The 13,034-nt window shown below is 39.7% G+C and overlaps 1 protein-coding gene across 1 annotated transcript in view; it reads right to left on the bottom strand.

Annotated features, from left to right (window-relative positions):
- The window catches only part of Cntnap5 (contactin associated protein like 5), an 858,611-nt gene that overhangs the window by 417,211 nt on the left and 428,366 nt on the right, over positions 1–13,034 (bottom strand). The window contains exon 8 of the mRNA XM_029539128.1: positions 70–334. Within this exon, the coding sequence (XP_029394988.1) occupies positions 70–334 (265 nt within the window). The remainder of the gene's footprint in view (positions 1–69; positions 335–13,034) is intronic.

The raw sequence follows: 13,034 nt of genomic DNA, 5'->3' as shown, positions 1-13,034 counted from the left end.
GGAGAGGAGAGGAGAGGAGAGGAGAGGAGAGGAGAGAGTAGTTTACAATGAAGTCAGCAGAGTTATTACCTGTGAGGATTTCAGTTCCATGTCTTGCCACTTTCTTAATCAGGAGCCTCAGAGTCCCGCCCTCCAGGATGAGCAGCAGGGTCCCTGAGCCTTCAGACAGCTCTGTGGACAGAAGCAGACCATCCTCATTCCATGTTCGGAACTGGAAACTCACTGACAGACCATCAATTTGGGGGGTTCCAGGCAGCATCAAATAACTGCTTCTGGAGTTGACAAATGTGATAGGAACAATTTGTGGTTCTGAGCAGGAAAAAGTGACATTGCCCTGAAAAACAATAATAATAAAAAAACAAACATATAAAAGCCATTTTCTATTCTGCAATACAATAGTTTGTATAAACAACTACCCAGCACAGACCTTAATTTCAGAATTAATTTCACATTCAGCTTCACAATCATAATATGTCAGCATTGCTCAGATCAACTTTTTCTGTTCATGTTTTAAGATCCCAATGCTATCTACAAAGGCTGTCTGAGATTCTAAGTAGAGGGGCCAGAAAAAGTCAACATATTCTAGGGAATCAAAGATATAAAAATAATTACATTAACTCCCCAAGGAAAGCCATATGGTGAGTCAGTTTTGTCCCAAACTCTGGAATAGCATTGAAAGCAATATACATAGGAAAATATCGTTATAATACTGATTGTGCTGAAGACTGGGCCTGGCTTCTGTAGAAGAATGGCATGAGAGAGAGAAAGAGACAGAGAGACAGAGAGTCAGAGATAGACAGAGAGAGACAGAGAGGGGGAAGCGCAAGAGTGCAGGAGAAATCTGAAACTTGAGATGTAGCCCAGTTGGTTGAGGGCTTGGTTAGCATATACAAAGCCTCTAATAAGTCTCCAGCAGCATATAAACTAGGCATGGCATTGCATGCCTATTATCAGCCTTTAGGAGGTAGAAGCAAGAGGTTAGAGTCACCCTTGGTTACTTAATGACTTTGAGTACAACTTGGCCTGCATGAGGTGACCCAAAAAAGAACCAGGTTTGACTAAAGTAGGGATCAGGGTAAGCCAATTATTCGCATAAGTGGGTTTGAAATGAACCTCTGTATATTCAAGACCTGCAAAGTTTGTTCCACATCAGGAAGTTATGCTTAATTAATAAAACTATTTATAAGTTCAGCCCCACATATTGGCCTTTTCTATAGATGAGTATAGAAGAATGAGTGAACTACTCTTTTAACAGAGCAGAGGGTTCTTTTGTGAAAGTCATGTGGTGTTTAGATAACTGACAAACTCTACATCCAGACATGTCATATCTTCATTTGCACTACCTCACTCCTAAGAGTCTCTATAGCAATTAGTGCCCCTCTGCTAATCTCATGCAACACTGCCACAGGTCACATCCCCTGCAGATGTCTCCTTCCAAAGCTATTGAAGAGCAGCTTTTCCATGATAAGTCTCAATTTCTCTAAGTCAACACCACTGGTGGAATTTCTAAAGCCAACACCACTGGTGGAAACCTGCCATGCTCCAAGGCAGTTGCCTGAATTCAGTTTCCACCCAGGGTCCAAGTGTCAGAAGGAGACACTTAGTGCAGATCAGGAAACCAAAGGTCTAACCCACAGCAGCACTTTCTAGCAGAGACATCCACAAGCCTTGGGTTCAGTGGAAAAGGCACTTGATATGCAAGAATACTGATCTGAATTCACTTTCTGAGGATCCAAATACAAAAGTGACTATGGCAGTATGCACTTGTAATCCCAGAAGAAGCAGGTGGATACAGATGTGTTATGGATGCTTGCTGAACATGCAATTTAATTTAATTTAATTTAATTGATGAGTTACAGATTCTGGGAGAAACCTTGTCTGAAGATTTAAGGTGAAAAGGAATAGAGGCAGAGCATTTATGGTGACCTCTCCCTCCATATGCACAGGCATACACATACATATACTTCCACATATTCACAAAGCATATACACAAAATGTATCCTGGACTCGACTATGTTTGTTTATGATATTTGTATGGTCATGCAAACAAATAACGAGACAAAATTGAATTTCCAGCAACACTTGTGCATTTGTAATCAGTCACTATTCACTCAAGAGTAAGGTTGCCTGAGCCTGTTCCCCCGTGAGTCACTGGTTGTGATTATATAAATGTTTTTCTCTCTTTAGAAAATAGTCTCACAGTGGATGGATGATTAAAGGGGATATTCATCAAGAAACTCAGCATACCATTTTAGGGAAAAGGCCAAATGCTTATACATGCCTCCTGAATTCTACACAAGGTCGCCTTTATACCTCCATTTAAAAGGCATTCACACACACACCTCCTCTTAAAGTAAGTCAGAATCTAGCCTATATGTCAGGTTGGTTGTGATTGTGGTAGAGAATCCAGTGTATAGCTTGTATTCAGTTGCTGTCATCTGTGCTGCTTCCATTGCTTTGAAAGCCACTGTTTTAATGTACAAACAACTGCACATTATCTCATGTATCAATTTGCCTCTTTGATTTTTCTCTAACGCTTAGGAAGGAACACATCCCAGGGTATGAATGACTATGCCGACTATGCCTACACTGACTGAAATCAGTTAAGTCACAAATATTCCACACAGAGATTAAGAGCTGGTAGTAATTTTCCTTTTTTCCTTGTCCTGGTGTTATTATCATTGAATGCATTAACAAATGTTCTCTAGCATTACACTGGACCCAAAATTTCAAGCTTTGTAGAAGGAGTAGTGATTGGGAGCTCAGAAGGAGACAAATGCAATGCAATTGAGATCTAAAAACGTGCCCTCACTTGCAGATTTCACACCTGCAGTTCAGGTCAAATGAGTCCTAGCCATTTTGATGATAACCAGGGAGCTACTACCACATACAAACTGATATGCATATGAGGAACTTCCCTTGCTTTTACAAAATGATAGGGCCTGGACATTCACTGCTACATGTGCTTGTTTGCATTAGTTACCTTTTGTTGCTGTTGTCAAACATCTGACAATAAACAACTTAAAGGATAAAGAGTTTATTCCAGCTAACAGCTCAAGGAGACGTAGTACATCGTGGCAGCAAACCTGTGGCATCACATGGCATACACATGTTGGCAGGAGCTTGAGGCAGCTGGTCACATGGAGTTCAAAGTCATGAAGTAGACGCAGATGAATGGTGGTGCTCAGCTTACTTTCTCCATTTTAAAGCCCAAGACCCAGATCAGAATACTGCCCACATGCATAGTGGGTCTTCCCACCTTAGATGGCCTATCCAAGCAAATTCTGTGTAGGCATGCTTATCTCTTAGAAGGATTAAGATCCTAGCAAGTTAATAATTTTAACCACTGAGTTGTATTATTTTTCTCTTTGCTGTTAAAACAAGACCTCAGAAGTAGAAGCTAAGTCCCTATTAGTGAAGAAACCAGCCACTTCTAAAACAGGGCTCAGAGGCCTATGAGCTAGAACTAAGCTAAAGCTCCTCGCTGTCCACTAGCTTTCTTTCTATCAGAAGATGCCATATAATCTTCAAAAGAAGGGAAGCAACCAAAAGTCCTATTAAACTATGATGCCTATGGCTCATATTAGCAACCAGCATGATATGATAACTCTGAGGGTAAAATAGTAACTGCCCTACATTGGTGGTAGGCAACAGGTCTCTAATTATACTTAAAACAAGATGAAAAAGATGGGAATCATGTCTGGTACTAGAAACCTAGCCGACTATTAAGGGCTAGTGAAGTTATGGATCTAGGAGAAGAACCTAAAACCATTGTTTACTAAGGTAGCACAATCCTTGAGTATGTTTTAAATATGCTTCTTCATATTCACAGAAAAATGCAAGTCTCCAGTACATCAATAAAACTTCTCTTTGTATGGTCACAGGGTAAATATTCCTGAACAGAACAGCAATGGCTTGGGATGTAAGATCAAGAATTGACAAATGGGACCTTATAAAATTGCAAAGCTTCTGTAAAGCAAAAGACACTGTCAATAAGACAAAAAGGCCACCAAAAGATTGGGAAAGGATCTTTACCAATCCTAAGTCAGATAGGGGACTAATATCTAATATATACAAAGAACTCAAGAAGCTGGAGTCCAGGAAATCAAATAACCCTATTAAAAAATGGGGTACAGAGATGAAGAATTCTCAACTGAGGAATACTGAATGGTTGAGAAGCACCTGAAAAAATGTTCAACATCCTTAATCATCAGGGAAATGCATATCAAAATAACCCTGATATTCCACCTCACATAAGTAAGAATGGCTAAGATCAAAAATTCAGGTGACAGCAGATGCTGGTGAGTATGTGGAGAAAGAGGAACACAACTCTGGTGGGATTGCAAGCTTGTACAACCACTCTGGAAATTATTTTGGCAGTTCCTCAGAAAATTGGACATAATACTACCTGAGTACCCATAAAAATCACTCCTGGGAATATACCCAGAAGATGTTCCAACTTATAATAAGGACACATGCTCCACTATGTTCATAGCAGCCTTATTTATAATAGCCAGAAGCTGGACAGAACCCATATATCTCTCAACAGAAGAATGAATACAGAAAATGTGGTACATTTACACAATGGAGTACTACTCAGCTATTAAAAACAATGAATTTATGAAATTCTTAGGCAAATGGATGGATCTGGAGGATATCATCCTGAGTGAGGTAACCCAATCACAAAAGATCACACATGATATGCACTCACTGATAAGCAGATATTAGCCCAGAATCTTACAATATCCAAGATACAATTTACAAAACATGTTAAACTCAAGAAGAAGGAAGACCAAAGAGTGGATATTTCGTTCCTTCTTAGAATGGGGAACAAAATACCCGTGGAAGGAGTTACAGATACAAAGTTCATAGCTAAGACAGAAGGAAAGACCATCCAGAGACTGCCCCACCTGGGGATCCATCACATATACAGCCATATTTCAATTTCTGTTTTGAATTCAGAAGCAACCCTAGTGTAAGCACATACAGTGCTATGGGCTACTCATTAATGGTAGAATGGGGCCTCTATCTTTGGACACCTATAGGAATTCCCCTTCTTTGTCTATTGAGAACAATGTCTCTTCTGAATCTATCAGTGTAGTACCCTTGGGGTTAATAAGTCTCTGGTCCTGGTGAGGAACCAAACTATTTGTCTTTCTCTAAAACCTCTATCTTTTTCAGCACCTAAAACTAACACCAATTGTATCAGCCTTTCATATAAGAGCATACAGGCAGTCCAAGATAGCAATAACTGAGGCCCAACACAAAAATTTAAGATTGCTTAAAACATGAAATTTTTATTTTATAATATAGTAGAGTAGTATTTGAGCAGGAATTCTGTGGATGAAAATGTCATTTTATAGTGTCAATAACTCAGCAAGACAACATGAATCAAAGGTGATCAGATAAAATATTATTTTTTGTTTTCTCATGTCTTATTCAGATAGGAACCAGACATCAGAGTCAAGAAGTTTTTTCTGACCAGGGAAGTTGAACACCATCTAATCCATTTAGTGTTCCTTGAAGATACAAAGCATAGGCAGGAGGCAATTACAACACCTATTTTCCTGCTTGATTATGGGTGGCTCTTCTTTTCTAGCCATCAGCTAGGAAGTATTCTATCAGTCCAGTTTGCCAGGTTCTCTAGCTTTTAAAGTATCATTTAGTGATGTCATTGACTTTCTTTATTTGCTTATAATCTCTTGAGTTTTGGAGGAATCTAGTTAAGAAAGAGCAGTTCCCCATATATTCTCGAGTCCATATTCCATTGCACCATATCATTATAAGAAACCACAGCCTCAGTCTGTGTTGTGTGTATGTGACTGTCCTGTTGGGAAGGTAGGAATAAAGAGACAAGTTTATTCCTCCCTTTGGCTACAGAACAATATAAGCAATAGACTCCAATGAAGTGAAACTCCCCCAGGAATCTCAGGCTGGGAGAAGGAGACAGCTGAAGCCCCCTTTCAGCCAGAGTGTGAGCTTTTCTCTCTGAAAGAGATTTTACATAACTATAACAACTTTTCTGTGCAAGAAAGACAAGCTCAGACAATGATGATGAGCCGAGTTCCTTAGCTATGAATAATGATTGTTTTGTTTTTAAGTATAACCCCCCTATTAATATCCCACAGGTGCTGTGGGAGCACACAACTTTAATCCCAGCACTCAGGAAACATAGGTAGGCATATCTCTGTGAATTAGAGGCCAGCCTGGTCCCCAGAGAGAGTACCAAGACAGCCAGGGCTACACAGAGAAACTCCATGCTGCTGCTGCAAAATTCCACAGATAAATCGAAATGCACACTGGACTTCTTTATTTATCTTGCCAACATGGTGACATTGAATATGTCTCCTTTTTCTGCTTTTAACTATTACTTGTACGTTTAGTTGGCTTCTTGAGGAAATTAGCTGATTCAACCCTCTCAGGGCTGTCATAGCCTACACTCTTACTCTAGCAAGTGTGTGTGGGGGGGTGTGGTGGTGTGGGGGTGTTCACCTTAATTGTTTTGACTAGTATAAATAGTAATGAGGGGGGGGAATGAATAATAAGCTACCTTTCAAGACATTCACAGGTACACTTGGGTGAGAAGCAGAAGCCTGGCTCCAGCAACCATTTACTTACACATTGAATCAACATCAAGCAGGAAAAAACACATGGGTCCTAACTGCTAAAGGACTATCATCTATCTCATTTGTGTTTTACACCATTCCTACTAAAGTGTGAAGACAACCTAACAGCAAATGAAGCTTTTAACGCAGTCATCTCTCACTTCAAACTGTTTCTATGGCAACCTGATTCATAGCTACACTTAGACCCTGATTTCTCTACCACAAGTGAACTCTCCAGATTCCACAGAAACTATCCATATTCTCTGCCAATTGCCCGTGAGCTTCTTCTTTGCACACACCTGAGCCCTTTGCAATCTCTGATATCTTCATGAATCCAGTCTTTCAATGTGGCTTTCAAATGGTGTATTTTACCTGAAGGCACCTGCATATTTCTTACAATACCTTATAAAAATAATCAGTTACTTCATGAAAAATAATTAAGGGTATAATAGAATAATAGATGAGTGTGAGTGTGTGTGTGTGTGTGTGTGTGTGTGTGTGTGTATGTGAAGAGAGAGAGAGAAGGAGAGTTGGCAAGCTTGCTTCAGCTGGTCCAGAAACTTACACTAGGGTTCAAGCATATTTCCTCTGTTCCCATCCAGAGTATATATATATATATATATATATATATATATATATATATGTGTGTGTGTGTGTGTGTGTGTGTGTGTGTGTGTGTGTGTGTATGCATATAACAATAATGAAAAAAGAAGCCATGAATTTGAAAGAGAGCAAGGGGAAATACTAAGAAAGTTTGGAAGTAAGAAAGGGATGGGGGAAATGATGTAATTCTAAATTCAAAAAATGAAATAATTTTTAAAAACAGGGAAATAGATANGAGGGAGGGAGGGAGGGAGGGAGGGAGGAAGGGAGGGAGGAAGGGAGGGAGAGAGAGGGGGCATGATGGTTAACATATAAAGAAGCTAGTAGATAGCAAAAGACAAAAGACAAAAACCCTTCCCTACTTGGGCTACTTATGAAATAATTGCATTAGAACTGCCAGAAAACAGGGTGCCAGTGTTAATGACACAGAGAAGTTTATCTTGGCCCAGGAGTATTTTGAGCACACACTTTCACCATAGAAATTTTCCTTGCTCATCTGGATTGCAGTCCATCACTGAGTCAAGTCAGGGAAATAGCTCAAGGCAGGAGCCAGAAACCAGGAATAAAGGGAGAAACCCTTGAGGAAAGCTACTCAGATTCACTCCCCGTGGTATGTCCAGTCTGCCTTCTTAAACATCCCAGGACTATCTGCTCATTGTGGCACCACATCAAGGGAACTGAGTCTTCCCATATAAATCATTAATCAAGAAAATGCCTACAGACTTGTCTGTTGACCAATCTGATGGAGGTAGTTCCTCAATTGAGAATCATTATCCCCAGATAGTATGGGTTTTTTTTGAGTTGACCAAATTTAACCAGCATACTAGACCTCTCTCCTTTTCTGCGCAGTGACTTTTCCTTTCTTAGTAAACTATTTTTCTTCTATTTCTCTGTGCCCCTGGTCAAATGATTTATGCTGGGGCATGAGAACAAGGAAGCCTTAGTAGGCACCTTCTACTTTCCTATCTGATCCTATAACAATGGGTCATTCGAAAATGAATAATGAGACATCTAGATTTAAATTTTGAGAAGAAATTAAGAGTAATGCATTTTGGTATAACTGGATTCTGGTCATGAATATTGTATTAGAATGATAACACAGGGCTTAATTTCGATGGGAAAAACACATATAATATTGGTCCTGTCTGCTATTTCAGTTTATCTCAGGTCTTATATGAGTTCTATTTTGTGTCCTAGGTTGTTGGAGCAGATGGTTCTAGGGTTCTCACAGGTTCCCACATTCTTGGAGAGTGAACACACACATCTTTCTCACGTCAATTTTTTGTAGGGTGAGTCACATATGAATCTTTCTGTTGCTACAATAAGAAATCTAATTAAGTAATTACACGTTAAAAGGCATTTTCCTTCGGAGCATTTACCTGCATATAAAGAAGGAACACCAGGTTTTCTGCCCCAATGTCTGCCTCACTGCAGGTATGAATTCAATAATCAATCAACATAGCTGATGAGTGTGCCTGTATGAGTGTGTGTGTGTGTGTGTGTGTGTGTGTGTATATATATATATATATATATATATATNTATATATATATATACATATATATATATATATATACACATAATTTTTCCCTGTCTTTCTGTCTCTCTGTCTCACTGTCTCTCCATCTCTCTGTCTCTGTCTGTCTGTCTGTCTGTCTGTCTCTCTCTCTCTCTCTCTGTGTGTATGTGTGTGTGTGTGTGTGTGTGTGTGTGTGTGCTTGAATGTCTCTGTGAAGTATCCTATTGACAGTGATAAACCTTATTTTTGAGAGAGAGTAGCTCAGTGAGACTTGGGACTTACTAATTCAGCTATACTTGCTGGCCAGTTAGCCCCAGACATCCTCCCATTGTCACTTCTCAGCACTGACATTATACAGTATATCATACCCAGCTTTTTATGTGACTGCCCAGTGTAAAATGCAAATCCCCATGATAGTATAGAGGGCACATTTTATGAAACTAACTATCTCACAGTCTAATGCTACATGCAGATTAATAGAGGGAAGCATATGAAATTTAAGAAATGTTATATTGAGTTCCCTCAGCAGGGAGTGACAACCAACTGCCTAGCTATTTCTTCTCTCCTTCAGCTCCACATTAAAATGTTTTCTTGGAAGAATGCTTGGTTAATACTGAACTTTATAGAGAATTAGGGTGGCTAGCTTCACTGAAGATGATGGAGTGAGAGAATTATATGCAGCAGCTTAGCAGGCTGCTGGACCAGAGCCTACACAATGAAAAGTAGAGAAAACCAATGAGAGTGTGTATGGGTTCTGAGCAGCCTTCTCATTCCAAATATATTCAGGTCATTCTGCCATCACATCTGAAGTATGTCAAATGCTGACTGAAATCCAATAAAATCCATCCAACTAAAAGCTTTCAACCATGGCAGAGGAGCTCATCAAAACAGAGATCTTGTAGTAATAACATAATTATAGTGATTTCCTCATGATTGATGGGTAGGATATCATGACAGCAACACTTGTTCAAGAAATTCTGACAAGGATGACTGGGTACCATTTAAGTCTATGTGATAGGACACTTCAGAATAAATCAAGTGCATGGTCCCTGTTCTTCCCACACAAGCATCAGTCTGAAGATGTTGCTGTTCCGAGACACTATAAAATTGACATGGTCTTATGTGTTTACAACACAGGGTAAGAACAGAAGTCTGGTTTATCTTTCCTGAAGACAAAGTCAGGAAACTCCTGATACAATTGATAAAGTTCAATTGCCCACTGAGGCAAGCTTATTTTACAAATTATCTCTCAACTGGAGTTGTGAAAAACAATAAAGAATCCACTTTCTTACTACTAAAATGACCTAAGAACTTAAGGGTATTTTTTTTACTTCCATCCTATTCATAAATATAAACAATACCTTTCATAAATCTATTTTACAAATTTGTTTATAAAAGCAAGTTTTATTTTTTATCTTTACTTTAAATTATACCTTCTAACTTTAAACTGTACTGCAAATTATACCATCTGACAAATGGAACATGAGAGCGACCCAAATCCTCTGCATGGGCATATAAAGATACCTACGAATGACTTGCCTTTGAGAATCCCATGCCTGTGGTTCTAGTGTGTTTTCCAGAGTGCCATTCTTTCTCCAACTATGACTCATATTGATTGGCTCGTCCTGAAACTATCGTCTCAGTGAAGCTGTAAATCTAGGACTGGTCTAAATGGAGGTCTCTGAAAAGAGCTTGTGCTTCTGCTAGTGGTGGTATAGACATATGGTTTCAGGCCTGTTGCTGACATTTCCAGACCATTCCCACTCAGCGCACAGCATAGGTTCATTGGTTAACAGGCACTTTAGCCAGATAACAGTATATGCCAGAAATACCGTAACTTATTAAACTGAGATTAAGGGTCTGGTAGAACTGAGACTTCTGAGAGACACTTGGAAAGATTACTGTGAAACAACCTCCTACATTTTACAATTAAATAGTATCCGTTTGGAACAGAATAGAGTGAAAAGTACAGAGCGAAAATAAGAGTAAATACATAAAGTGAGAGCTATGCTTCACCAGGAAGGACTAACCATTTTGAGCTCTGGAATGCATGACTGACAAGCAAATCTCTGCCAATACCCCCTTCCTCCCTCTGCCCACCTCTCTGTAACACCCCATGCTAAAGGGCAGTGGAGAAACGTTCTGTAATATTTCCTCCTCCGTTTGTCCATCATAATTTTTTCACAAGCAAAGTTAGTGCATTCACACCTGGTTTGCATGAAATAGAGAATTCAAGCTAGAAATGAACTGGAAACTCCCTCAGTTGCAGGCTACCTTTCAGAGGCCCAGAGGTTGGTATGCACGCTGCTGGGAGAGAAAAGTCATCAGCGGTGTTACACAGCTGTGAACCCCAGGAAATGTGAGACCGATCAGTCAGGTAACGTGTGCCCACCTGAGCACCAATCACACCACTGTTACAGTGGTAGCCCCACTCTGATTAGATGTGAGGTATACGCAACAGCAAGGAATTCATTCCTGCCACTTTGAGCCTGATCAGAAAACCATAATCAGGAGGTTCACAGGCCTTGAGAAAAACAGAATTCTATTATTAAGCTATATTGACGTATCACCGAACTGCCTTTAAAATTATGTACAATTTTTATCCATAAACAAATGCTACTTTTATCCTTGATCAGGGAAACCTCTCCTTACAGTAAATAATAGTGATTGAAAAGATGCATGAGTATACAAGATTCTGAGAATAAGGATAATTGCTCAGCAATAAACAAGGCATTTATACTGTCTCCTCTGTGCCTCAGAAAATAAGTGCAGAAGAGGAGAGTGGGCAAGATTTTAAGAGCCAGAAAATAGGGAGATAGGCTGTGCACAACACAGATATGGCAATTATCAACTCAGAGCATCTGCAGATGACTGCATGGAGTTCTTACAAGAATGGGCCCATCAGTAGCCAAGAGTCACAGAGGATGGGCTCTAGAACCTGTTAGCATTTTGTCTGAGCTCCAAGCCACAATTATCCAGCAACTGCCAGGTATGCTTGACTTTTGGGTTTTTTTTGTTTTTTTGTTTTTTTTTTTTGGTTGTTGTTTTTTTGTTTGTTTGTTTGTTTGTTTTTTGCAAAATTTATTTTCATGATTGTACTTACTTTCCATCCATTCTATCAACCCCCAGAACATTGTTTTCACACCACAGTATTCACAAAGTCAGAAAATTACCTTTGTAAAAGTTTCCCTTGGTAATTAGCAGTTTTAAAATTACAGATGAGTCGCACATGATGAATAGGGAATGAGATTTTAAAAGCTCTGAGTTGCACTGCTCTCTGGAGAAGTCATATATCGCCTATTTTTAGGGAGATGGGTTTTGGAGTGGCATATAGATAACTCATCAGTGTAAAAACTCAGCTACTTGAGAGCTTTCTTATGTTGTGTGTCCCTTCAGAAATCATAAAGGCACATCTACAAAGTTAGCCTGCCATACACCATAGTCTACTGAGCCATACATGGCCTGGCATGCAGTGATAATCACTGGGGTCTGTGTCGGTACCTTCAGACAAAGTGAGACAAATTCCTGTTAAGCCAAATCAGTTAATAAGAGTAGAATTTCAGCTTTTGCTACCAATTTTTGTTCATTTTTTAATGTTTCAGATATGACACCAATAAGATGTTTAACACCCTCTCCTTTTCTTCCCTTTCCCAAGTCCCCATGACAAATAATCACAGAAAAATTAAGTATTTTCTCTACTACAGGTGAGTAAAATGAATATTTAATAGCTCTGTTTTGACAACTGATTTTGATAAATTAATCTCTTTTTATTTAGTATTATTTTCTTTATTTACATTTCAAATGCTATCCCGAAAGTTCCCTATACCCCACCCCCGCCCCTGCTCCCCGACCCACCCACTCTCGCTACTTGGCCCTGGCCTTCCCCTGTGCTCGGTCATATAAAGTTTACGAGACCAAGGGACCTCTCTTCCCAATGATGGCCGATTAGGCCATCTTCAGCTACATATGCAGCTAGAGACTCGAGCTCAAGGGGTACTGGTTAGTTCATATTGTTGTTGCACCTACAAGGTTGCAGCCCCCTACAACACCTTGGGTACTTTCTCTAGCTCCTCCATTGGGGGCCCTGTATTCCATCCAATAGCTGACTGTGAGCATCCACTTCTGTGTTTGCCAGGCACTGGCATAGCCTCAGAAGAGACTGCTATATCAGGGTCCCTTCAGCAGAATCTTGCTGGCATGTACATTAGTATCTGGGTTTGGTAAATACCGAATGACTGAGAAACACCTGAAAAAATGTTCAACATACTTAGTCATCAGGGAAATGCAAACCAAAACAACCCTGAGATTC

This window comes from Mus pahari, chromosome 5 (assembly GCF_900095145.1).
Source record: "Mus pahari chromosome 5, PAHARI_EIJ_v1.1, whole genome shotgun sequence".
Lineage (NCBI taxonomy): Eukaryota > Metazoa > Chordata > Mammalia > Rodentia > Muridae > Mus > Mus pahari.
Note: the sequence above shows the minus strand (reverse complement) of the source record. Positions and strands in the feature narration are given on the sequence as shown.